The sequence below is a fragment of the Solea senegalensis genome, linkage group LG17 (genome assembly GCF_019176455.1).
Source record: "Solea senegalensis isolate Sse05_10M linkage group LG17, IFAPA_SoseM_1, whole genome shotgun sequence".
Taxonomy (NCBI): Eukaryota; Metazoa; Chordata; class Actinopteri; order Pleuronectiformes; family Soleidae; genus Solea; species Solea senegalensis.
The window spans coordinates 8,014,656-8,040,702 of record NC_058037.1 but is presented as its reverse complement, the minus strand read 5'-3'; the positions used below and the strand labels follow the sequence as shown (position 1 = coordinate 8,040,702).

At 40.8% G+C, this 26,047-nt stretch overlaps 2 protein-coding genes across 3 annotated transcripts; one reads left to right on the top strand and one right to left on the bottom strand.

Moving 5' to 3' along the window:
* Window positions 1-1,449: 1,449 nt before the first annotated feature.
* Window positions 1,450-17,151, bottom strand: tmem200a (transmembrane protein 200A). Its single transcript, XM_044048762.1, has 5 exons — window positions 16,247-17,151; window positions 5,944-6,081; window positions 5,553-5,848; window positions 5,303-5,466; window positions 1,450-4,318 (listed from the first exon to the last, which is right to left on the bottom strand). Exons 2-5 carry the CDS (start codon window positions 6,072-6,074, stop codon window positions 3,233-3,235), a joined length of 1,677 nt encoding a protein of 558 aa, XP_043904697.1. The 5' UTR covers window positions 6,075-6,081; window positions 16,247-17,151; the 3' UTR covers window positions 1,450-3,232.
* On the top strand, window positions 5,766-25,970 carry tmem244 (transmembrane protein 244). Of its 2 annotated transcripts, XM_044048767.1 has the most exons (10): window positions 5,766-5,830; window positions 9,366-9,408; window positions 9,523-9,593; window positions 10,484-10,545; window positions 12,418-12,543; window positions 23,750-23,835; window positions 23,953-24,029; window positions 24,761-24,886; window positions 25,110-25,154; window positions 25,323-25,970. In XM_044048767.1, the coding sequence occupies exons 5-10, from the start codon at window positions 12,469-12,471 to the stop codon at window positions 25,418-25,420; spliced, it is 507 nt and encodes a 168-aa protein (XP_043904702.1). In that variant the 5' UTR covers window positions 5,766-5,830; window positions 9,366-9,408; window positions 9,523-9,593; window positions 10,484-10,545; window positions 12,418-12,468; the 3' UTR covers window positions 25,421-25,970. The 2 variants fall into 2 exon arrangements, with proteins under 2 accessions (XP_043904702.1, XP_043904701.1); XM_044048766.1 differs by lacking the exons at window positions 5,766-5,830; window positions 9,366-9,408; window positions 9,523-9,593; window positions 10,484-10,545; window positions 12,418-12,543 and adding an exon at window positions 21,284-21,618.
* Window positions 25,971-26,047: the final 77 nt, after the last annotated feature.

Sequence of the window (26,047 nt, the reverse complement as noted above, 5' to 3'; positions counted from 1 at the left end):
TCAGGCTGTTTTTAAAAACCTGCCTTGTTGCATCTTTGTGTTGTGTACCTGCATCCGGAGGGAAGGATTGTGAAGTAGCGGTGTAGTGGGTGTGTGGGATCTTGTGATGTTGTGTCTGTAATGCGTGTGGTGCTCTGAGGCTTTTGCTCTGGGAGGTTGGGAGTCCTATTATTTTAGTGACTGTTTTTAGTTGTGTGAGCTTGTTCCAGTTGTTTGACACAGAGCATATTGAGGAAGCATGTGGAACATTAAAGGCTGAATAATGCTTTTGTAGAGTAAATAGGAGGAGAGGTGCGACGCTGAGATTTGAGATAAGAAATGCAAGAGAAGTCGGTCGTGCACATGTACAAAATACTGCAAGGAGGTCCTCAGCGAGCCGAAGTGTGGGACACAGCTGAAGAGGTGAGAATGAGCATGAGCTGTGTCGCCGTAACACATTGGCTCAGGACTGAACAAACACTGAGATGATGCAGAGCGTGCAGTGGCTGTTTGGTCACGGTGTTCCTCGGAAAAAAATGGGAATCGAGACCTGGAGATGTTACCTGTTAAAAAAGACACTCTGGATTCATTTCTCTGCTCAAAGTGGAAAGCATTTGATTCAGGTGCTGTCACTGCTTAACCGTCTGTCTTAAAGAGGCAAACGCACACATTTCGGATAATGTACTGTTGCTAGATTGGCTTTAAAACTTTACACTAACAGTGTTTGTTTGTTTTTTTGCAGTGATAGTGGAATGACTGCAAAATTGACACGAGGTGTAGGTTTGTATTCTCTGCAGCTGCAGCCCAACATTATGTGATTAAAATCAATCAACCGCAGACGGCAAATGTTTCACTTGGAAAATCATTTTGCCATTTAACTCCATATTAAATATTGAAATCATCAACGGAGGGACTAAAGAGGATGAGGTAATTATAGTTCACTTGCTTTACACAAATGTTGTCGTCCATCTCTGCTCTGCCTGTTCTGTGCCTTCACACAGCATTAGGATTATCATCTGTTGTTCCATCACCAGCTCCTGCTGTTTAATCACACTGTATGTCTCTGCTTTTGTCTATATTTGCATTTGAGGAGTAATATGTATACATGAGTTTGTGTGTCTCTCTTGTGTGTGTGTGTTTTGTCATCCCACAGAGCTGAAGAACATATGATAATTGATGGTGAGTCATCCAATGTTTTTTTTTATGATTTTTCTATGCAGGAGACAAAGGAAGCAGGAGAGAGACAGAGTGAGTAGTCAGTGGTGAATTTGGGAAGCTGTGTGTAGATGTAAGGTCAGAGATGATGTTTTGTAACAAATATCTCTGTGCGTGTGTGTGTGTGTGTGTGTGTGTGTGTTTTTGTTCCTTCCTTTTCACTCACCCCTGATAAGCGCACTACAGGGTTTTCTCTGAGTGAATCCATGAGCGAGACTCAGCCCTAGCCGTAAACACCCATCAGGAAAAAACATGTTCAAATGAAAATACACTTTATTTTGGTAAAGGATAAAGTTGGACATTGCCCCATAAAATGTGGGGAGATTACCAGTGAATGACGCCCAGTGAGCTGGTGTGTTCTGGATTAAAAGCAGCCGAGAGAACGTACACTACAGGCTGTGTTGAATGAGATTAGCTGACAAACCGAGTAGAACGTGAAACATGGACATTGAGCGATATGGAGGCACCACATTGGCTTGTAAATACAGACTAGAGAAGCGGCTGCACTTATAAGAATATGCCTAATGTAACAATAAAATACTCCGAGCCGCTATTACTATGTGGTGGCTCAGACACTGAATCATCACACAGCCTTCATCATTAGGTAAATACTGAGAAAAAAATGCAAAACTGTGACAGAGTGGGCGGATATTACAATAATACAAATCCCTGGATTTATGAAGGTACATGTGGACACTGTGGTTTATTGTAGACTCGAGTGCGACATGAGTACATCATTCAGTGTTTTCTACTGATTTCTCTCGGTGGTAATGTCCGTTCAATCACACCACGCTGAAAAAGTATCAAACAAGGTGACTATTATTGATAAATAATGATGAGTCAGATACAATTCATAACTTAAGACTAGTTTCTGACCCTTAAATGGAGTTTTGACACATCACTTTAAGCTTTTAATGTACACACTGAAAAATCTGTGACAATTGTTCGTGAAACTCTTAATATTCAGACTCTTCTGGAGAGTTTACAAATATTATTCAAACAGACGGGGTTTCCCTGATACTGAGTAGGGTCAATGATGGACAAACTGATCAGTACATTAATTACAGACTTTTTAATCCTGAGTGAAGCCAAGGTCTTTTCTTGTGAGAAGTGAACTAAGCCACAAGTTGTTGTCTGTTACTTTTTCTACAGAAAGCACAGGATTTCTTTATTGTAACCTCGGGACAACACAGGTCACACAGCCCGTGTAACACAGCCAAGGAGCTCGATTTATCTCTCATCTATTTTGTTGCCCTCCCACATTAAAGAAACTGACTTTGTCTGACTTTGCTGTTTGTGTTTCCCACTTTCTGCATCTACAGACATCATCAGACAAACACAAACACAGACACACAGTAACCACCTTGAAAACAAATTCTTTACCAATAATATTTATGTCTGTTGGACTTAAATGCTTTGTCGCCTCCGTGTGCAATGCACAAATTGAACCGCCGTGTTCAATTTAGTGGTCGTACTTTTTTGTCGTTGCTGAAAAATGACCATAATCGGCCTATAAAGCCACTTTGTTGTCAAAGGTGCTACAGAAGTATGATTTGTTATTGTTGTCTTATATTAAACTGGTCTTTCTCTGGTTTCAGTTCAATAAAATAGTTTCCTTCATGAGCAGCTGCTAGAACTCAACTCTGTCACGCTTGGAAAAAAAGCTATTTTTAAATCAGTTGAAAGGAAACGTAATGATTCTAAAGAAGTTCTATTGAAACTATTTTTGTGTAAAGCAGACTAACATGATGTAACATGATTTATTTGTGCTCCTCTCACATAGTTCATAGGTCAGGTTCATCTACAGAACAGCACTTTTAGACCTGGTACATTAGGTCTTTCAGTGTCTTGCCGACATTAAGCCTAAACCATTACTTTGAAGGATGGTCTTTTAGTCACTGCTCTGCGGCCTGCTGTTTTGAAGCCACATTTGAATTTCCTCTCTGCAGGACGCACCTCTTCCTCTGTACACTCAAACTGTCTGGAGAGCAGTTTATAGAACAGGACACAAATGTCTTCAACCTTTAACTCATCACTTTCAGAATCGAGTCTCGGAGCTTCCTCTCTTCAGCGTGTTGCTGTTAAACTCGTCATGTTCAAAGCTCAGGTTATTGTGCGACCGCGATATCATCAGAAGCTTCTCACGCTTACTGTAGTCACGCCTCGCTGTTGCGGACGATGGCTCGTCTAGCAGCCGCTCCCCTTGCTCCTCTCTGTCCTCCAGCCGCATGTAGCCTTTGCTGCTGCCCCGGTTGCCACTGTTACTGCGGGTACTGAGGCTCCGGTCAAGCCGGGGCCAGCTGGGGTGCTTCCGCTGCTCTGGATGCACGCTGAGCCCGCACTCGGCGTGCTCCAGGTCCAGAGATTTGGAGTGGCTGCTGAGCATGTGCAGAGAGGAGTTAGAGCCAAAGTCACTCCTTGCTGCTCCCGGGGAGAGCCAGCAGCCTGAGGTAGAGGACGGAGCAGGGGACAGTGAGGAGGAGGAGATGGAGGAGCAGGGGGAGGAGGAGGCGGAGTTACTTCGGTGTAAGCTCGGTGGTTTGGAGGCCTTGGCGACAGATGCTACAGGAACGACCAGCGACACCATGGAGCTCAGTGGCTGTGCCCTCTCTCTGTCTCCTCCTCTCTCCTCCTCTGTGATCACCTCCATCTCTGGTTCATCAATAACACAGTTGTTGAGTTTTATGACAGGGAGAGTAAAAGCAGAGATGGAGGAGGACACGATGGAGCGAGCATGGTGTCCTCCCTTCTCCCCATCTACATCCACTGACCACTGACGGTGCATGGAGTCAGAATGAGCCAGCCCGAGCCCCGGGCCGCAGAAGGGGCGGTCCTTGTAGAGCGGGGCAAGCAGCCCAGCAAAGCTACAATCCAACTTAGCCTTCTCTCGATGTCTGTGAAACTCCTCATCCCCTAACAGCACCTCCTCCTCGGTGGAGACTCCTGCTCGTGAAGAGAAAGCCAGGAGGGAGTTACTGGCCAGCTGTGCTGCGTTATCGCCTCCAAATCCACGGAGATCCCCAACTTCTCTTGCATAAGCGCTATTGCGGTGTTGTTTTTGCTCTCGCTGCCTGAGGCGATGGATGTCAATGACTGTAGAGTACATGTCTCTCATATGGATTATCTAGTGCAGAAGAGAAATACATCATTAGTACCTCGAGCATTCGTCTTTGGATTATCTGGAAATATGTGTGATATTCCCATCGCATTTATCATTATGTTTGTTTGTATTTAAATGGCTCTTCTGGACAGAAAGAGAATGACTTGAATAAGATAAGGGAAGGAGAGCGCATGAGAGTGCAGGACCTGAGATAAGGGCAGAGAGAAGTGTGGAGAAATGTGATGTGCATATACATTATGTACAGCTGATAAATATGGATGACTGCACTGTGTGTGTACTTGTATGTATATCTTTGTAAGGTCCAAAAAAACCTGAAAACACGTCTGTCTGTGGGGACATTTTGTCTGGGATTGTCAGGATTAAGACCTGGTTTTAGGGTTAGGGTAAAGGTTAAGGTTAGGCATTTAGTTGTGATGTAAGGGGCTTGGGAATGCATTATGTCAATGATGTGTCCTCACTAAGAGAAGTTTGTGTATATGTGTCAGGACCAGCAGTCCTCATTTCTGAGGAAATGGTTAAATGGTTAGACTTGAATTGTGGTTAGGTTAAGGTAAGGGTTGGACATTAAATGGTTATGGTTAAAGATAAGCTTTTGTTTAGGCCATTCAAATGATTAGAAGTCAAGTCAATGCAGTGTCTTAAGAAGAATATCTATTGATGGAGGACACTGTGTTTGAGCTGTTGCTGTCCACCCCAAGCTGGTTACCCAATGCAGATCAAGGTTTTCCCTTTCCAAACTGTACCATCATGAGCCAAACCATATTTTCATTATCTTTCAGACCAACAGGAGGGTGTAACGCAACAGCAAGTAAAATACACAAACACAACAAAAGACCATAAAGGAAGGTAAAATACAGCAAAGACTCTAAAGTGAAGAAAGTAGTGGAAACATTCATTGTTGCAGAAAGTAACAGCAGTTAAAGATACATAGTCGGCAGATGATACAACAGATAAAATGCATGTGTGATGTCTTGATTTCCACCTCACCTTTGTTTCTCTGTCCCTGTTTTCATGAAGAATAGCGTTGGCACAAATGAAGATGAAAATCCCAATGCCCATGGTGAAAGGCCCAAACATCTTCATCCGCTCAGAGTGACGATGCTGTTCCAGGAACCGCGTTAGAGCGCCCCCTGTCTGCTTGGACGGTGTACCTACAAGCACAGGACATGGCAGCTTTAAGCCATTTAACATTTGGAGAACAAACCAGTACGTAATCACCTATTTTTTTGTTACTTACCTTGCACGTTATGACTCCTGCTCGACAAGGCTTCATCCCCCTCTGGGACTGTCTTGGCTTCATTTCTTTCACCAGATGATTTGGCTCCTCCACCAGTATCTGTCTGAGAGCCTCCTCCTCCTCCAGTCGCAGATTTGGCCGAGGGCATGGTTTCACTGTGTGGCCAGTATCCCAGTGTCGCCATGCCGATCCCAAAAGCTAAGATGACCAGTCCAAGTAGGAGGAAGAACCCCGAGGCAGAGTAGAGGCGGAGCCTGCCACGTACCACGACAATATCGGTGCGTCGTTTTCTTTTCCTGAATGCAAATAAAAAAACCTTTGATTGACGCATGTATATAGGAGACAGCACTGCAAAATCTTGTATTTATGTAAATAAGGCTGAGATGATGACCTTGGGGCAGCTTCTGGGACAGGGATTCCCAGACCTGGGGATGTGGGTGTTATGGGTCGGTGCTGAGAGCGAGCGGAGTCTTGGCGTTTCAGCTTGGCCAAGCCCGTTAACACAGCTGCAGCTGCAGTCATACTGAACCTGCACGTACACACGCAGACACACATTAGTCATGAGGTTAAAATGCAATACACAGTAGGTTCAACATGTGAGTGCACAAAGGCAAACATCCATGTGTTTGTGGCACAGATGTACTGTACATTATCTAGAGATGCATGTTTGTCAAAGTCTCCCACATGCTCTACCTGTTAAGGTATATCACACACTCCCATAATCGTGCAGGATGAACTAAGCGACACAACAGTGTCAGGTCACACACAGCTGAGAGGTTTGTACTGTGTTTACAGGGAAAATACGTCAAGACTTTCAAAGTTTTCAAAGAAACAACCGAAACAGTACACACCCAGTACAACTGTCTGTTTACTGTGGATGTCAGCTGTGTGTTTGTGTGTGCATGTGCTGCTGACTGCACTCCTTCCTGTTTGTGTGAGCGAGAAACTGTTGTTGTTATCGTTGTTTTTGTTAGAAGTAAAACAACACCCGCTCCCTTGCCTTACCTCCCCAAACAATGTCAGAGTTGACACTGGACATACTGGTGTGTTCTTTAAGCAATCAGCTTGTAATTATATAAAAAAAAGAGTGCAATTTACTACCAAATTAACTTCTCCATTATGGAGAACACAGTAGGGAAATGGGCTCAATTCGCGATACATCACATTTCTACTGATATCGCTCAAATGTCTTGTCTGAACACCACCAGAGTCGACTGTGAAGGCAACCTTTGGACAGTTACAGTATGTGGTTACCAGATGTAGATGGACAGACAGACATACATTCCTTAAATGAATAGAGGGGATTTAAAAAATAAAAAAAGGAAATCCGCTCACCAGCCGCTCAGACGTCTATTAATAGTCATTAAAAAGGACCCAGTCTCAAAACAAACAACCCAAATTAAGGCCTCTTAAATGTCCATTAATCTGGGCTCACATGAACATTAGCACTGTGCTGTTTAACAATAAGAGGATTAAATAGACTGAATTAGCTGTTGAATGTTTAATCTTCCTGAATGACCAGAATAATGCCTGAATGGTTGCAGAATTTTAATGAATATTTTCACTGGCGATACCAATTCCCTATTTAGAAAGTAAACTGACGTAAAACATTTGTACTTATTTAACTTCTTTTCCAGTTTTCTGCAGTGTTGCCAGTTTTTCTGCGCACATGTGCACGTGTTTGTGCATATTAGGTGATAAAATGGATGTAACGTGGTAATGAGAACACAGCCATGACCTTCAGCTGTCTATTTTGTTAATTTCTCTCCCCCCCCCACACTCGAACATCTCCCTACATGTCCCTGTCTTGCCTCTCTCTTCCATTCTCACCCTTGGTCTGTCTGCTAATGTTCTGTTTGTGACCCTGAATAATGTCCACCTCCTTTACTTCCTTCTTCTCCACCTCTCTCATCACTCCCTGTTTGTCTTTCTCCTCCCCCTCCTCCCCCTCCTCCCTGTGTCCTCATGGATCTATTTATAATCCACCTCTAATTTTACATTTTCTCATATTTGGTCACTGTCCCTTTTCCCATTCCCTTGCTGTCTTCCTCATCTCAAAAACCAGTAAGTCTGCTTGAAGATTCAAAATCACACAAAGCTACAGAGGCTACTGAGCTAAGTAAGGGTGACTGAAGCACTATCCTCGCCACTTTTATCCTTTTCGAATTCTGCTGTACCTTTCTGTCAATCATTGTACTGGTAATTCTGCTGAAGGGAAATGCTTTACCACAGATGGCGAATCACACAAGGACAAACCCGACCAATCTGCTTTTATTCTGCCCTCCTGCTCATTCCGTCTCTCTCTCTTTCTCTCTACTTGATTTTCTCCTTCCGCTTCTTAGCGTGCGTCAAACATGAACCCACACAGTGCTGCAAGAGCAGTCTATTGAAATTGGATAAAGGGATGGATGAGAGTACAGGGGGAAGGAGAGAGAGGGGGGGGATGACATGAAAACATGAGAGGACACATGATGACAACAGGAGTCTCAGGACCAGGGAAGGAATAAGCTTATGAAAGGAAGAAGGATACAAATACTGCATTAACAACAGTTAAAGCACCTGGGTGAGAGTTCCAACATGAAACTTCAAAGAACCGAATATAACAAAAGGAATCGGGGAAATAAACAGTGAAGAGGAGACGGAGAGGAGATGTTGAGCAGAGAGGAGGAGGTCAGAGAGGCCTGATAATAAGGACAAGAGAAGTGAGGTGTTTTTTTTCTTCTTTCTCTTGCCAGTGATGACCAGACAGAGGCAGAAACCAGCCCAGTGCATCTTCACTTTTAACAAGTGACGCACAACCAATCAAATGCTGTCCTCACACACACACACACACCAGCAGCCTAATGAGAAACCACTAAACATAACTCAGACTCAGACACTAAAAGGCTTCCTAATGTGAACAATGTGCAGTCTACACGCTTTACACTGATATAATTCTCTTTAGTCTCTAAAGCAGTGTTTTCCAAACGTCTTACGCGACGTGCCCACTTTTACTCGTAAAGATGACAAACTGCAGCGACCCATTAACAACGTAAATCGGGCCAAATGTGCACGTACTCGTTGTTTTTGGCTGTTTCACTGCCGGTTCTGTACCACCTGATATTGTTTTGGAACAAGTGAATGAGGAATCGCCAAGATATATGTTCATAAATGAATCACTTCGTTTTAAAAAGCCTCCTGTGACACATCTGTGGGTCTAAATTGATATTCTTTAGGAATCACTGCTCTCGAGGCCAGAGCATTTTTTGGTGTCTACAGTCTTTTGGGTGAACTTATCAAATGATATTCCATTTTTTTTTACCTCCTTTTGCACAAAACTTGCTTATTTCTTCCATGTTTTTTCCCATATTTTTTTCTAAATGAGTGTGAAATTAATAATTTATTCACTTCAGCTGTTTATCTGAGCGTTTCTTGCCTCAGTAGTCAGGCAAGAACACGATTAAAACCATTTAATTTGCCTCAACGTTTAAGAAGCAGTTTCTCTCTGTTGCTGGTGACATTTCAACATTTTGACTCCTCTTACAAGTGTCATTATTCTCACTACAACATCATGTCTTTCCCCAGCAGGGATTTCACTGTGACACGTCCTGCGTGAGAATCCGCCGCCGGTGTTGCATCGCTGTGCGAGGGGTTGCCTTTTGTAGTGTGATAACAAGCTAATCTATAGGAGGCGTCACATGATCTATTATCCCTATAGCAACAACATGTGCCGCTGCTAGGTGACATGTTTCCATAGCAACTACCAGATGTGTGCACAGGAATGACAAAAGTACTGTATATGGTTGTGATTGTGTCAACATTTTTCTTTTGCAGAAATTGAGCACAAACAAGACTTCATGACATGAGTGGAGACAGGGTGAGAGCAGCAAAGAGGTTTGGCATTAAAAGCGAAATTTGTCGAGTGCTTAATGCATATGCATTAGCATTTTTTTCATGGTAATCGTTATGTCTTGTTTGTGTCACACTTCAGAGTGGTAAACCGCAAAGAGAGAGTGGAAGAAGACAGAGGAAAGCGGCTGTGGAAAAATGGAAAGACGTAAGGTAGGAGGAGGAGAGTAAAGATGAAGGAATCTGGGGGGGAATAGAATAGAGGAGCTGCTTTGATCTTCATGTAAGAAACTCCAGAGACTTTTTGTTTGACTCCAGACGAGAAAGTAAAGTTTGTTTCAATTGACCCACTTCAGAGCGCTGTGTGCTAATAAATCATGGAGACCGACATCTAATATGGACACAGATGGATAAGTCCAGGAAAGGAGAGATGTAATGAGAGAGGAATGAGCGGGAAGATAAAAATTGAGCTTGGTAGGGAAAGAAAAATTTGGCATCTATTACATTATGTCTGCCATTGTAGTTATTGGGGTGGGGTCATGTGGTGTTTTGTTTCTGTGCCATAAACTGTTCTTGGAAGGTTAACTGAGGCCTAATGAGGCTCTAATAATAGTGGGTATAAAGAAACATTAACTGCTGAGCTGGACTGTAATAGATTGGTGAGACAAACACAACCCTGCTGCTGTAGTTAAGGTCATCTGTCATCATATCACAGAGTCAAATATGGATATTATACCATTAAAGGTACAGTGTATGAAATTCAAAGTTGCATGTTTCAGCTGAATATCTCTCTCCTCACCCTTCCCTTCCAGGTGTGAGGTGATTCAGTTAGTGTCAGAAAGCAACAGCTGTTAAGTTTGTCTATTTTGAGCTACTGTATTGTAAATCATGATGAGCCAAAATGGTGGCCCCTGTATGAGCTGACCCATCTCCTGAGGCTCATTCTGTGGTAATAAATAACAGCAATTCATAAAATCAGGTGGTTATGAATGAATTGTTAAATGATTCCTAATTCCTGCTGTTTTCCTGAGCCTTACCAGCGTCACTAATTGATTAATGAATTATTAATGAACTACTAGTAATTGTTTATTCTGTGATTTCAGCTTCTTAAATGAGAATATTTTCCGTATTCTTTGATCCTAATCCGCGTCCCCTCAACTAAAAGGTAAGATACTGTTCACTGGTTTGACAGTAAATTCAATATTTATGTTTTTTAGACAAAAGAAGACATTTGAAAAGTAACTAAATTAAACAGGAAAATAATCTCCAGCTTCATCAGTAATGGAAATAGTTTTCACTTATGGAAGTTACCTGCATGAGTCAAAAATGTAGTGAAAAATATCTGATCTCTGTACAACCTGTTCCTGACACCACTCTGAACACAAAGGACTGAATTAAAGAGGCTGTCAAGTGTTCAGACTCCGGTCAGACTCAAACACTTGAGCTGAGAATGGTTAAGCACATTATTACAAACACAGCTGGGGTTAGTGGAAAAGAACACGTTCATAGACTGATTAGTGGAAATGTAATCAAATGTTATTCTTTGGGACAGTTGTACGGTAATATACTACTAATACTACTATTACACTATACACCATACACACTAAAGACTGTATGACTGTATAACATAATACTTGGTAAAGTAAATAAAACCACTTTTTTTTAACATAAACTTGAGTATCTACTGATACTCATTTTTGAGTATTGAGTCATTTCTAAAAATGACTCAATACAAAAATGACTAACTACAAAGCTGTTAACAACACATTTTTGCTGAGTCATTTCTGGATTGTATCAGATTTTACATTTTTATCTGTGCAATATCCAATTCAGTGATTTGGATGGTGTATATACAAACTTGGTATTTTTAGGTGAACAGACAACATTGAAACTAAAATATTACCAGTGCATGATCATAAATTATTATATCTTTATTGATCATAATAACTGTGATATACAGCAAGTTGTTTGTCATTTGACAAATATTATACATGATTTAAATAGTTAGGCAAATAGAACAATTTTGACATTTCCGTGTTTGCCCCACCTGCGATACCTTCAAGGTCACACTGCCAACACTTTGTTGATATAGAATACATGAGCAGTGCATTACAGTAGCTGTGAGTGACAAGCTCACGTGCTGCATATCGTGTCACTTCCCACTTCACTGACATCACGCTGCATTTACTGTGTCTCTAAAACGTGACAACTTTGGCTATAAATCCACTGCATGTACACTTGCTTTGTTTAATTCATAACAGCCCTCGCCCTCTAACACACTTAAGTCACTCTCAATAAGCACAGTGGACAGTGTGGTATTAAATAAATATAGTATAGTTCAGCTTTTTCATAATATAATTAATAGGCCTACAGCATATTTGCTAAAGGAGTTATGTTATACTACAGATTGTGTACATATTAGATTAAGTCAGTATATAATAGCTTTACCAAAAGGACGATAGGAGGAAATGTAGTTACAATCAGAGTCAGAAAACCTCTTAGCCGTTGCCTGCCAAAAACCATTAACCATCACATTATCCTTATCCATTGTTGCCTTTTTCATTCCCACATTATTGTTCCCAGATGTGATGCTTTTTTGGCCGCTGACTCTCAAGTGTTGTTAAAGCTTTTCATAAACGCGCTAAAATGGATGTGTATTCGTCAGAATCTGCCATGATTGGATTTTCTGCAGGGTATAAGAAACGTGGCCTTCCTGAGGCAGCCGAGTGTATGAGGTCAAATTATAGCCGGTGTTTGGAAAATGATCGGTGGGAACAAACAATAAACAGGGATTGTGTTAGTGGGCTGAAACGTGCTACGTTGCAATTAACATAATTATTCAAATAAACTTTTTCTACGCTACGCTATGTGGCGAGCGAGGCGGAACAGAGAGACGAGATTGGATATGACACAAAGCTGTGAAATTGATTACTCACGGCACATGATTGAGTTTGCAGCAGTATTTCTCAAATGGACACACATTTTCCTGATTTACTTTGTTGATCCCCGAAGTGGAAATCTGTGTCTGTGTTTCCAGTGAGTGCAGAGGTCAGAATCCGCGTCAGAGAAACAGCCTACATGCTGCTCCATGTTCAAACGCGCCAATCTGGATCCTCCTGCTGTCCCTGGATCCCTGCTCTACCTTTCTTTATTTTTTGAACAAGTGAGTAAAAGCTGTCATGTTTTGTTGGACATTTTGTCTTTCTTCCCGGTTTGATGTGGCGAATCTCTCTTTTTACTGCATTTCTTGTCACTTGTTGTGACATCACATCACGGTTGGCCTTAGAACGGTTGGTTAACAGCCAACCATTAGGTCAGTTTCTTGCAATTTTGTATTTCATTTCGATCAGCAAAAACAGAGAAAGGGACAAATGAACGAAAGGCTTGGCTCTTTCTGAGACACACACGGAGAGAAATCAACGACTACGGCGAAAACACACAACCTGTGCATTTGTTCCTAAGGCAGTTAAACTTGATCCTTTGGAAAGTTTGCGTGAGCAAAAAAATGTCAGACGGTGCCAAAAGTCATTTAAGTGTACGCAACACAGGCACACACAGATGTTTTCAGTTATTCAGGTTTATTTAACCATCATATATAAATGATCATATATGATGGATGCTACGCGTGGGAGAGGTTACATGCCTATGATGTCATGTTCTAGGACAACAGGGCCACAAGCCGGACATAAATTCATGAAAAATTAAGCTCTCCGCAAAATTAAAAAGACCACCTGTTGCAGGTGGTTTAATCTCAGCTGCTACATACAACTGAGATTAAATCCTTGATTCATTTCCAAGGTGAAATGAAAGCCTTCAAAAACAACTGTTCACCAACACAGTCGTGAGTTCAGACGTTCAGCAGTAAAAGAGCGAAGAGAAAGACGGCACCAATCATCTGAATTATGAGCTGACCGAGAACTTAATGAGAGATTCACTCGTAGAGCTGGATTTAAATTAAATAATTGGCAAGTTATCACCACGGTTGCAACATGTAATGATTCCAACGGCGTGCTGTCTCCAGTCCAGCAGGTGCTAATTACTCTGATTTCATGCCAGTGAATCTCGTCAGAAAAATACAGTCACTGATGAACGTTAGCAGAAGTGCACCATGCTGCCAAGAGAGATGACGGGTTTCTCTGGTGCTTAAAAGATTGAGTTTTACCAACATGTATCCACAATCATGTCCTATAATATTTTGCTCTGTCCACAAACCAACACATTCAGTTTACTGCTTAGACTTTATATAAAAATGGACATAGTCTTGAATAGCCTATTGTTTAACCCTCTTATGACTGTCATGATATTCAGGCTGCCTGGAATTATTTTTGATTTTATGGCTGTAGAATTGTCTAAAAAGGTTCAATTTCAATATCTGGCAGTTATTAACTGTTTAGGAATTACAGTACTCAGAAGCTGACGTGTGACACCCTGGTGAATCTTGTCTGTGATTGGACGGTCGTTCCGTAGAAGTCCCGAGGGCTACCGTAATGACAAGTATATGGGAGCAAACTCTATTTCTCTGCTTTCCGGTATCCATCCATCCTTCTTCTATCACTTTATCCTCCACACGGGTTGTGCGGGGTGCTGTACCAATCTCAGCTGACATAGGGTGGAAGACGGGGTCACACCTTGGACAGATCGCCATTTATAGTTTTTGAATTTCCTAGATATGACAAGCGGTCTATGAGTTGTGGTAATGAGAAGTATGCATGCCAAATCCTGTCAGCGGGTTCAATTTGTGGGTGCACAGTTTGAAAATCAGTAAACATTTCCATGAAAATGGGGTCTCAATTGCTGTCAATTTTTATGTCTTCTTTAATACCCATTTAGATGAAAATAGATGATAAAGCGTAGCACACACAGTATTTTCCAATAGGTGAATTCCCGGTTGACACGGTGCCAGTTAAATCGTGAATCTAGAGGCTTCCACACAAGACGTTTTTATTTACACTGTGTAAGGAGGAAGGAAACCGGAAAGTATTCACATTTAAGAAGCTAAAATGTCACACTTTTACGTTATTAGTTTTTTTTAGAAACTCACACAAACCGATTAGTTGATTATCAAAATAGTTGTAGTTACTGTAATGGCAATTAAGTTTCTAACCCATAGAAGTACATTATGCTGAAGCTACTAAGTGTGTACACACTGACACAGTCCAGGGTCATGTTATAAGGTCTACCATGATTATACTGGAGTCAGAATCGGATAAAATGAAATATGCTGCCATTAAGTTCTGGTCCAGCTGATTGTGGTTCCTGTAAAATCAAACCTCTGACTGAAGTCTTTTTGAGGCTTTCAGCCTCATTGTAGAAGCAATCCGCCATGTAGTTTACGAGATTAAACGTTGTTTCATGTTCACTTTACTTGATTGCAAGTTCCTTTTGAAATGGGCCGTCACTTCAGAGGGCACACGAGAAATGAAAAGAGCAAAGAAACCATGGAACGGATTGAGGAGAGGGAATTTATATCAGTCGAAAATAAGAATAAGCAGAGGATAAACTGAGTAAGGGTTTGTGAATTGCTTTACTCCTACAGATTTGCAGTGAAGGGTGAGTCATCTGTCTGGAGAATATGTCACTTTGTGTTTCTCTCTGACCTTTCAGCATCACATTATTTTCTGATGCAAACACTTGAGTGTCAGATCCAGCAGCCTCTTGTTAGTCCCCCTTCATTATTTTGACGATACATGCGAGTCTTGCGCGTGTCACACTGAATCACTATCATTGGCTAATAAATTCACTTGAATTCAGCTTTCCAATTGACTCGAGCGACACGCATGTGTTTGTGTATTGATGTACTGGAGCGAGACTCCTGTTGATTTGAGCAAAATGACTCATTCTGTCTTCCTTGCAGTCTCAGTCACTCGCACAAGTTGTTCCCACCTGCTCTGTAGCACTGGTGTCCAGACTGAAGAGCTGGGACTGTTTCCATGTAGGGAATCTCAATCCAAGGCTTTGTTTTCAATAAGCAAATTCGTCTTATTAATTTTGGCCATTAGAAAATTCCCCTGCAAACAGGCGTCTTAAATCAGATAAACTGTCTCTAGGCTAAAAATCTGGGCTGGCATTTTTCTCTAAGGGGATCTTTGGAGTGGCAAATTGATGCGACTGCTCACCTACCAGAGTCATTTAACAGGATTATCCAGTCAGTGCGATATCCGTGAAGGTGGATTAGTCCAATGTCAACGTCTTAATCATTCACAAATTAAACTCGGATGCATTTCCGTGGAAAATGTGGCAGTAAAACACAGTTCTCAGTGTGAAAGTTTCTCCCAAATCACCTTCATCATCTCCCAGGAGCACCGGTCATTTAGTGTAAAATGCATCACTGTGTCTTCAATCTGACCTGTGACCTTTCGCACATGAGCTGGGTTCACATTCATTGAGTTTCTCGCCATAAACCAGAGGTTAAATGTTTCAACTGGAAGCCAGTCGCAGCCCAGTTACGCAACTACACTACAGAGCGATTTAGAATCCAGTGAAATATGCTGTAAAAGAACTTTGTTTGTGAAAATATTTGCTTACAAATTCTGGATTCTTTAAAGAGGATATGGTGACATTTTAAAACAACATGTCACACACACACAGTCTTTATACAAGTACTAAATATCACACTGTATGGGAATGTTAGGATTAAATATGCCCTAGAAATGTGAATTGGTTGCAATAGTTTGTTTGGAAACATGGCACTAATAGACTGTCAGTCTGTCAGAGGCTGATATGTGTGGTTAAACTTCCCTGTTTATCAAATTTGAACAAAATACTGCCAAAATATGGATGAAAATCAAAAGATTAAACTTAGTCATCTTTGGTGTCTCATGCTGAGAGTTTGGAGTTGGAGTGATCAAACACTTCTCAGCTCTTACCTTCACAAAAACAGAGTTTTCACTGCCACTGTGCCATCAGGCACTGAGGAGGATCAGACTATGACCTGCGGCAAAGTAACAAGCCATCCTCCACTTTGTAGACTACTTCCAGAGAAACGCCATGCCGGAGTGGATTATGATGACAGGAGACAAAAAAACGGCAGTACAATCCGTTATTACATCCACGTTCTTTAATGGAGACTCACTGTACTGACCTCGGTACAGTTTGTCTGGGTCAAATCTGAGTTGTGGTCCTCCAAAGTGTTTTATTTAAAAAGACTGTTCAGCGCAGAGCACGTTTTACGCCATATGGAGAGTGTGTGCGCTCAGGACAAAGAAGGCGGTGAAACGCGCTCCTAATTACGACGGAGGGAAAATCCTTTAACGCATCCAACGTATATAACGTCGTAAGGTTCCGTTTGTGATTCCCCAGCGGAAAAAATATCCTCAGTTTGGTAGAAAAAAAACACAAGAAAACCCGCTCCTCGATTGTCCTCCTTGGTCGCCGAAATGCGTAAAACTCAGCTTGTCCAGGTTTTCGCGTCCGAAAACTTGTTTTTTCTGTGAATTAAAAAGGAGGAAGTAGATATTTAAATGTCGGTATATCACTGATGTGTTGTAAAGTAATGGTGAGCAGTGTTCATTAGCGCGGAAAACGCGTTTTTATTCCTCTGAACGGCAGAGAGACGCGGCAGCTCCATCCAATTCCTTCAAAGCGCTTCTATGCTTGTGGGAATGTGAGAGGCTTCCTGCGCGCGCGCGCGTGTATGTGTGTGTGCGCGCGCGCGAGGGAGTGTGTGTTCGTTTATGGGGGGAAACGAGGCACTGGGCCATGCTTTTCTTTCATGTCTGGGACGCAAATTATGAAATGATTTTTTTTTAAAAAGGGAAAAAACTGAGGAAGATGTGTGGAGGAAAAATACAACAGCTCATGACGTAAAATACGCAACAAGCGGCAGTTTTAGCACAGAAAGGTCAGGAAATGCAACGTTTCTGCATTAAAATGGAAAAAGTGTGTTAGATGGTAACCCTCCCAACACTTCATGATAGATTTACATCCAATATTCAGAGGTTAGGACACACTTGTGAATGCACATACATTGGTTTCTGCCTCATTAGGACCAGGTTTTGGTCTCCATTAGGACTACTGGGCCTGACAAGGTCAGTGTTTATGCCAGAAAGGGTCCTAAAGAGGCACCAAATGCAAGAAGTCACACACACACACACTGATAGAGAGGGGGCAGCAAAGACATTGCAGATGTTGGCATGCATGTAATTTCCTGTATTGCGTACTTGACATATTTTCAGCAATAAATTATAAGTGTGTCCTTTCTTCCTTCATTCTTCCCTTCCTTCCTTCCTTCCTTCCTTTCTTCCTTCCTTTCTTCCTTCCATACATATATTTTATAAAATATGATATACATACATTACAAACACTAAGAAAATGGAAATGATAGCCTTTGTGCTACGACAGTTTGTTGGTCAGTGAGCCTCAGTGTTTCTCTGTGCGTGTGTGAGTGAGTGAGTGAGAGAGAGAGGCTGGTGTTTGTTCAGATGGCTGAGATGAAGTTGGTGGGAGTTGAAACCCCTCGAGGGCCGACTGAGCATTACAGATGAACATGTGCACACATTACACACATGGACACATGTTGTGACATTTCTCCATGACCTCCAGCGCCACCCTCCTGACCATGACATGTCTGACCTTAACCTTAACTCCAGTAATAACCAGCTCTCTGGTCCACACACACTAAAAATAACCACGTGAGTCGTGACGTCCTCGGGCATCACCAGATCTGCTTTAATGGAGACATCTGGAGCCCAGAAGACCACAAAACCCCTCATTTGCAGAGGCCGAGCGGCTAGTTGAGATTCATGCTGGTGTGATGTCCCTGGTGTGGTCAGTCGCGGCTGTATTTACATTCCATCACGGATGGAAATGAAAACATGTTGCACAGCGACAGAGAGAAACTGAGCAGCAGTTAGAGACGGCGTTAACTGGACTGTGGAGAGAGTGTTGGAGCAAAAAAAAAAAATGGAGAGGAAAAACAAAGCCTTACATTGTTGACTGCTGCATTTCTTGTTTACAAGCCCACTTGGGATTATGGGATTTACAAAAAGTGTGGACTTGTTGTGTGATGCTGTAATTGAGAGGGGAAATGATATGGAAAGAAGGGAGGGAGAGAAAATGAAGGGGACTTGAGGAGAAAGAACAGGGGAAAGACGCTTGGAAAGGATGTTAGAAGAGGTGTGAGGTGAGAAAAGGTGGAGAAGGAAGCGAGGATATGGTGATTTGAAATGAGAATATCACGTGACGAATATTTAGACAAGAATTTCAAGGTTGGAACGCTATTTCCATTCTTTATTTTTGAGTAGCACATGCATAAATTCAAGTGATTTATTAAACAAACATATAGCTTTCTTTCTTTCCTTTCATACTATTTTTTGATGTCTATTTTTGAATTTGTTGAATAAATCATGATGCACACACACACACACACACACACACACACACACACACACTGAGAACATGGAGATAGCAGCCTCTCTGCTACTTCAACATGCTGACATGTAGGTCAGTGAGCCTCAGTGTGTGTGTGTGAGTGTGTTGAACTGCTTTTAAAAACACATAAGGAGAATAAAGCAGATACAGTGTGTGTGTGTTCACTTCTCTATGGATACAACACAGACTGTTTAAAGTCACCTGTGTGTGTTGTAAACACTCTGTACACTTGTCTCTGTCAGTCCCATTTTTCACCCTCATATTAGGCTGTTGCGCCGCTGTGCCTCAGACAGCTACAGTATATTAAAAACAGGAGTGTCTAACTTGTAAACATAAACAGCATATTGATGGGATAAATGTTTCTTGTCCCCGCCCGCCCCTGTGCTCCTGCTGTATAGGATTATTGCTTATTATATCGGTTCACGCAGAACACAAACACCACCAACAACAACAAAAATCCCCACGCAAGTTACACACTGCAGCTTTAATGAAGTGAGACTGTTTCTCTTGTGTGAACTTTACTGTTGGAGGAAGAAGTGGAGCCACATTATCAAACAGATGACTTCTTTTTTCCCCTCATTCTTTAGAGTTTAATGGCAATTGGCATTCTTTATGTTGTATTACTGCCTCCTTAGCTACTACTGTATATGCCCTTGTAACTTTGTGACACATTGGCATTTGGCCCATTTTCTTTCCTAGCATATGACACATTAAAGCTTAACACACAGCATGAAAAATGACAAGATAAATCAACACGTCTGGGGAAAACAATGTCATATTGTTTGACCTTTTTAGTTTGGATCAAATGAGGGAGGAGGGGTTAAAGCAGCCAGCCACCAGGGAGCGTCCTTGAGTCATTGACTTTTAAAATTTTTGGTGAGTGCAAATGTATTTGCCTGTAGTTTGTCTCCATTGCGACATGGAGAAAGGAATGACAAATAGTGTAGAATAAATAAATAAAATACTTTTTCTTTTGCACAGATAAAAGATAAATGGCTATAAGTCGCGTCGGAATGAGTGGATACTTGAGAGTCTGAGTCCAGAATGTTGCAGAACCTTGGTTGTGCATATTATACTGTACTTCCAACACAATATTAGCTATATTAAGTCTGAAAAGTCTCTTTATTTCTTATTACAAAGTCCTTTTTTTCAAGTATTTCTGATAAACACAGATAAACATTATGCATTCCTCAACTTTTTTGACATTTCCTTGCTCCAACACACCTGATTCGAATTGTCAGCTCGTTATCAAGCTCCGCAACAGCCTGATAACGAGCCATTCATTTGAATCAGGTGTGTTATAAGGGCAACATCTAAAAACCTGAACCTGAGAGTAATCCTAATTCTTTAAAAAAAGCCTTTAAAGGCTGTGAGGACCAGCCTAAATGTCTTCACAGCCTACTACAGACACACACACGCATATAAAGAGAGCACTCTGATTAGTTATGACGTCTGTCCTGCTCCACAGCCCTTTGACTCCCCTGCTCTTCATCACCATGGTTACAATGATGCAGGTTACTTGGCACCTCACACACAGAGATATCTATCTATGTATATATATATACACAGTATACACCCTGTCCGTGATGCTCAGGAGTTTCTTTAGCTATTTCTGGAGGGAGACGGCAACATTGAACTGACGTCATTTCTGCCCTTACTTTGTCTTCTCTGTCAATTCACCCACTTCATTTGCATGAAAACAGATGGTGGATGGTCAGCAGCTAAGCATTCTTTTTCTACCCTTCAGATTCATCCTCTCTGTTCTGTGTGTATGTATAATCTCTTGGTTAAAAAAAAAAGTAAACATGTAGGGAAATGATTTATGACACTGACGTCAAAGCTCTACACATTTGAATGGAGCGTCTTTATCTGTTGCTGCCAGTCCTGTGTATGTGACTCTTATCTCATGTTTGTGTGCTGGTTGTCTTTGGGGAGCGTTTAAATCTGTGCTTGTTAGGTCAGACTACCACCTTGTGGTCATTGTCAGAACTGCTGGAAAAAAGCATTTTGATAACAGGTGAAATGTCTTGCGAATTTGTGAAGAAAAATAAAAGGTTTTCTGATAGTTTATGGATCAAACTATTAATCGATTAATCGAGAAAATAATCGACAGATTAATCGAATTATTGAAAAGAATCGTTAGTTCCAGTTTTTTTTGAAAAGAGGAGGCACACCAAATAAAGACTAGCAGTAGGAGGAAAGCTGTATAATGAAAAGGGAGGACAGAAATGAGACAGACCTAATGGAAGAAATAAATCATTAAAAGAGGTTTGTTTAAAGTGGCAACTAAGAAAGGAAAAAGGGAGAAGTGAGGGATGAGAAAATAAGTTACAAGAAATGGAAAGAATGAGCTCAAATGAAATGAAGCATAGAGTAGAACAGTGTTTCCCAAGCTTTCTATTTGAGAACCCACTTTTTATAAATGGCAAACTATCATGATCCAAATCACAATATCAGTCTTGACAATAGCAAGTTTGAGCCTAATGTGGCAACAAACTTAAAGTCACATCCGTAATACCTAATATCCTTTTGAATCGGTAAACAACTATTTTCCAAAAATGTGCTTTTTAAATGAACATATACATGTTTGTGCACCTGTACTGTACCTGAGTATGTTCAACTTCATCCATTTTAGGATTTACTCTTAGTAATCCCATTTCTTCTAATCCCTTCCCCGCCCTAATCCCCTACATGCTCTCTCTCACACACACACACACACACACACACGGATGCATACGTGTAGCCCACATACTCTCATTTAGACCCGCAGCCATTCATGTTGTTGGACTACTGCTGTCGTTGTTGTGGATTCACACTCATAAAACGCCATGGACACTTGTCCCTCAAGACCACACCCACTGATACCTGGGTAAGGAAAACACTGCACAATGTAGGAATAGAGAGTTGAGATGTTTTTTTATTAGTGCAGGCTCAGTGAAACAGAAAGGTGTTTATCAATATGTCCAGTGATTGGTACAGCATGAACCATTTTACTGTGTTTCTATAGATTTTTAATATGAGTAACTCTATTGTTTTCATTTGTACAGATCATGTATTCCATTAAATGTCTTTTTTTTAAAATAATTCCAGTATTATTTACTTTCTTTAGGAGTGTGCAATAATCCCAGTGTTAAACTGGATATTTATTGAAGTTAATGCCCTCATGTCACCGTCAGACTGACAGAATATCAGTGGGTTCAGTCACCTGATGTCATCAGGGCAAATGGTGCACTGAAGCCTCGGAGCGGGTTTTTAGAGCAGCTTGTGAAGTCCAGACGAGTCCAAAGATGACAAAAACACACCAGAGAGCTGGATAATGTGTTTAGCCGACTCTGAGGGTATTAGTATGAGATCAGCTGCTTAACTGATGCCCCCACATCCTCATGGCTCTCAGAACAGTGTGTAACTAGATTCCATGTGGTTGCCAGCTGAGGTGTCTACAGTAATGTAATTTTAAAAAAAACAACTAATCATGATCTATAATCCCTGAATTCTTAGCATGATTTTTCTCACCACGATTCACCTCCACAGACAAAGAGAAAGAAAAGAGTGGATGTCCACAAATGACAATGTTAAAGCAAAAAGTCATTTATAAGGAGTCTGCAAACGTGTGTAGCTGTAGTGAGACATAGTAACGTCTTCACATAATGAAAGAGCATTATAGTCTTCATGTGTGCGTGTTAACTAATCAGGATTGTACATGTTCTTATCTCTTACATTTAATTGGAAATTATCTTGTAGATTTTGAGATGTTTCAGTCTACACAAATCAGCACAATCTCAAACATATTATCATCCTCTTAAATGTCAGAATTTGCTCTTTATCCTCATATAAAAATTTTGGGAAACACTGTAGAATAGTGGAATAGTAGAATAGAACAGATTTTATATGAGGATCTACTTCTTAAGGTTGACAAATGATCTCAACTCAATTCATGTGTATAAATTATGGTAAGAAGAAATGTGTACATTATACAACATGTCTGGCTATTTTTAGTGCCTAATATGATGAACAATGTAATATAATATATATAAGATAGGTTTTTTTTGTGACCCCATACATTTCCATGCAGATTAATAAAAGCAGCGTAGAGGAAAGTTTATATATTTATATAGTTTATATATCTTAGACAGTGTGAAAGTTGGCACTGAATCTCATATCTTGTTTCTGTCACAGTTGATATTTGATTTGTCACAGCAGGGAAAGCCCACGTGTAACTAAACACAATAATGGAGGCTCCATTTCCATTAAGGTGCACCACTAAGTCAGCCTGTAAAAATGTACAGGGCCCTGGCACCTGCACACACACACACAAGACTGGCATGCAGCCCATTATTAATGTAAATAGTTAAAGCTCTGTTTGACAAGCTGAAATAAAGGTCTTCTATCTTTTCCTCTGAGGTGTCGTGTAACTCATTTCCTGTAAAGGCTGCAGTTAATCATCTGTGAAAGGAGACGTCAGCAAGGGGAGCGAGCGCCGACTGTCTACTGCTTTCTCCTGTTATGAGCGTTACTTGTCTGTGTCATTAAAGAAAGATTTGAAAATGCAGGCGAGAAAATTGTCTCTTTGTAAACAGACAAGTAGTTAAATAGCAATTATCTCTTCACCCTTAAGAGCCCCAGCTGTTGTTCTCTTATTCTGATTGATCACACATTATCAGATGGTGAATGGAAGACAATTTAGCAGCCAAATGGTACAAAGTCTTTTCAGTGACCAAGATTTATATGTAACCTACTTAATTGTATTAGGATTGTAATTTCATCTTTTATTCAACTGTCAAAAGGATATGAAAGAAAACAATGGACTAAGAGCCAAAAAATATTAATAAAATATTACAGATTTTAGAATTTATATTCAGACTATACAGTCTGCGCCACACTGTCGCACTTACAACACGGGAATATTTGTAACTATATATGAAATTTAATTTCTAAAGAAGTCCTCGTCGGACAGCAGAATGGAATATAGAATGATGTTCACATTCTTCTCCTTTTCTCAGGTCGTCCTGCAGAATCTGTTGATGTGCATGGTGTGTTTCTACTCTCTCTACTACATTGCGGTCAGTCTTTGCATCGGACTGTTCAGGTACACAAACACACACACACACACATAAATAAAAACCTTCTTTGAGTCAATAAAGCCTTGAAATGATGTCCGTGTGTATTGTTGGTGCACATCTAAGTCCTCTTGTTGTGCCACCAGTGTTCATGAGATCAACAGCTTGTTGGCACCATTCGACTACACAACGCAACCGTCATGGCAGAACCCGAAGTACCTGGGTGAGTATCTGTGGCGGAGTAAAATTAAATACATTTACATTGAGTATTTCAATTTTATTCCCCTTTATACTTCCTAAAATCTTCTTTTTATGCCACTGCATCGATTAGCAGTTGTAGTTACCCTTTTAATATGTAACAAACAACTGTTAGACTGTTATAGTGTAGTAAAAAAAAAGATCCAAATCCCTCCTCCATAACTACAGAAGCTGTGACAAAGAGCAAAGCAAAAACACATGTGGAATTAATACATCAAATTATTATTATAATACGTTTATTTTATTGAAGTGTTTTATCTCCTCATCACTCATATGATGCCTGGTTTCTCTCAATTGTATTGCTAGAACTGCGATTCTGCAATATCACAACTGCACCGGCTGCTTTGAAGTTATTACTGTGGTGGAAGAAAATAGCTATGTTGATTTTAATGTTTCTATTGATCATCACATGTACAGAGATCAAGAGAACCATGTCCTTCATTCAAATGTTTACCATAGCGTGGTGGTTCGCATTGTTACTGTCACAACAAGATTGCTGACAGTTTGAATCCCAATTTGACTGTAGCTCCTTTGTTTGCAAGTCCCTGTGTGTTTAAGTTTCTCTGGCTTCCTGCCACACTGCACAAACATGCAGATTTAGGTTCAGTCAATTATTAGACTCTAAATTCACAATTGACTGAATGAATTAATAAAATTTTAACCATGTCATCATCGCATGCTTCCCTCTCTGGCTAGTTGGTGTCATTTCCACAGAAGTGACCTACGTTTTAGGAGGGCTGATCTTTGCCTGGATTGTAGAGGAGTGGGTCTGGGATTACGCCATAACTGTGACACTGCTACATGTTGCGATGACCGTGGCAGGTAAACACACACACAAAGTGGATCAATGGTGCGGAAGAGAAAATGGGATTGGAAGCCTGCGTGGCCTGGTTATGTAACTGAATGCAGTGGCAAAAGTTACTGTATATCTTCACCACTTCAACTGAATCAAAATAAATCAATTACTTTGTATTAATAATTAGATGGAAGTTTTTTTGTTTATTTTGTGTGTTAAACATACTGTATTGGTGTTGTATGTTTGCAGTGATGTCAGACTTCCCTTCAGCTGAACACTGGTGGATAGCTCTTGGTAAGTTCTTGATTACTTCTAATTATTCATGCTTCTGTATTGCTTCATCATGTGTAACATTATCTGACTTCAGTCCTGTTTGCAGAATCCCACTCTCTATTTCTCACCACCTCATTTCAATCTATCCAAGACATGATTTATCACTTCATTTAATCTGTCTTTCTGCAGGATCAGGCCTGGTGATGATGATATTCGGGGGACAGCTCCTGGCCTACAAACTCTTCAGAACCAACTTTGTGTGTCCAGCTGACCTGCAGAACTTCTGATGAACACAATGAGGAAATCTTTTAACTGGCTTACTGGTTAATCTCAGGCCTGCATGCATCCCAGTGGGTACACTTTAAAGAGTGTACAGCTAGTTTCATGTTAATGCTGGTGTGTGTTTGTCTCCCAACACTCTTGGTAACTTTTTTCATTCTCTTATTATCAGATCCCTCTTTGTGTATACAGCATATATTGTCAATTTATCAGTATTTTTGTAACATATTCTGTACAGTTTCAATATTTTTGTACATTTTTCTTCACAAATGTCATACTGTAAACAATATAGGAAAATATTTGCGAGTTGTAATATATTGTACAATGTTACATGGCCGGTTTGTAGAGTATACTAATCTGATACCCGTCAAAATACCCGTCTGTCAGGTCTGTTCTCCATCTACATGTGCTCAGACAACTATTTCAACCCTTTGATGTGTTAATACTGCCCACTGTATCTATTATGTAAAATGTGTTTACAATGGATCCTGCAGATCCTGCAGATTAAGTTATTGATAATGATTGCAGTCGTACAAATAAAGTGAATACAGATCTACACTTTTCCACCAGAATTGGGCTCGTCTTGAAGTCCCCCCCACCCCATCTGTTTGTTGGGTAGACCTATTTTGCTTACA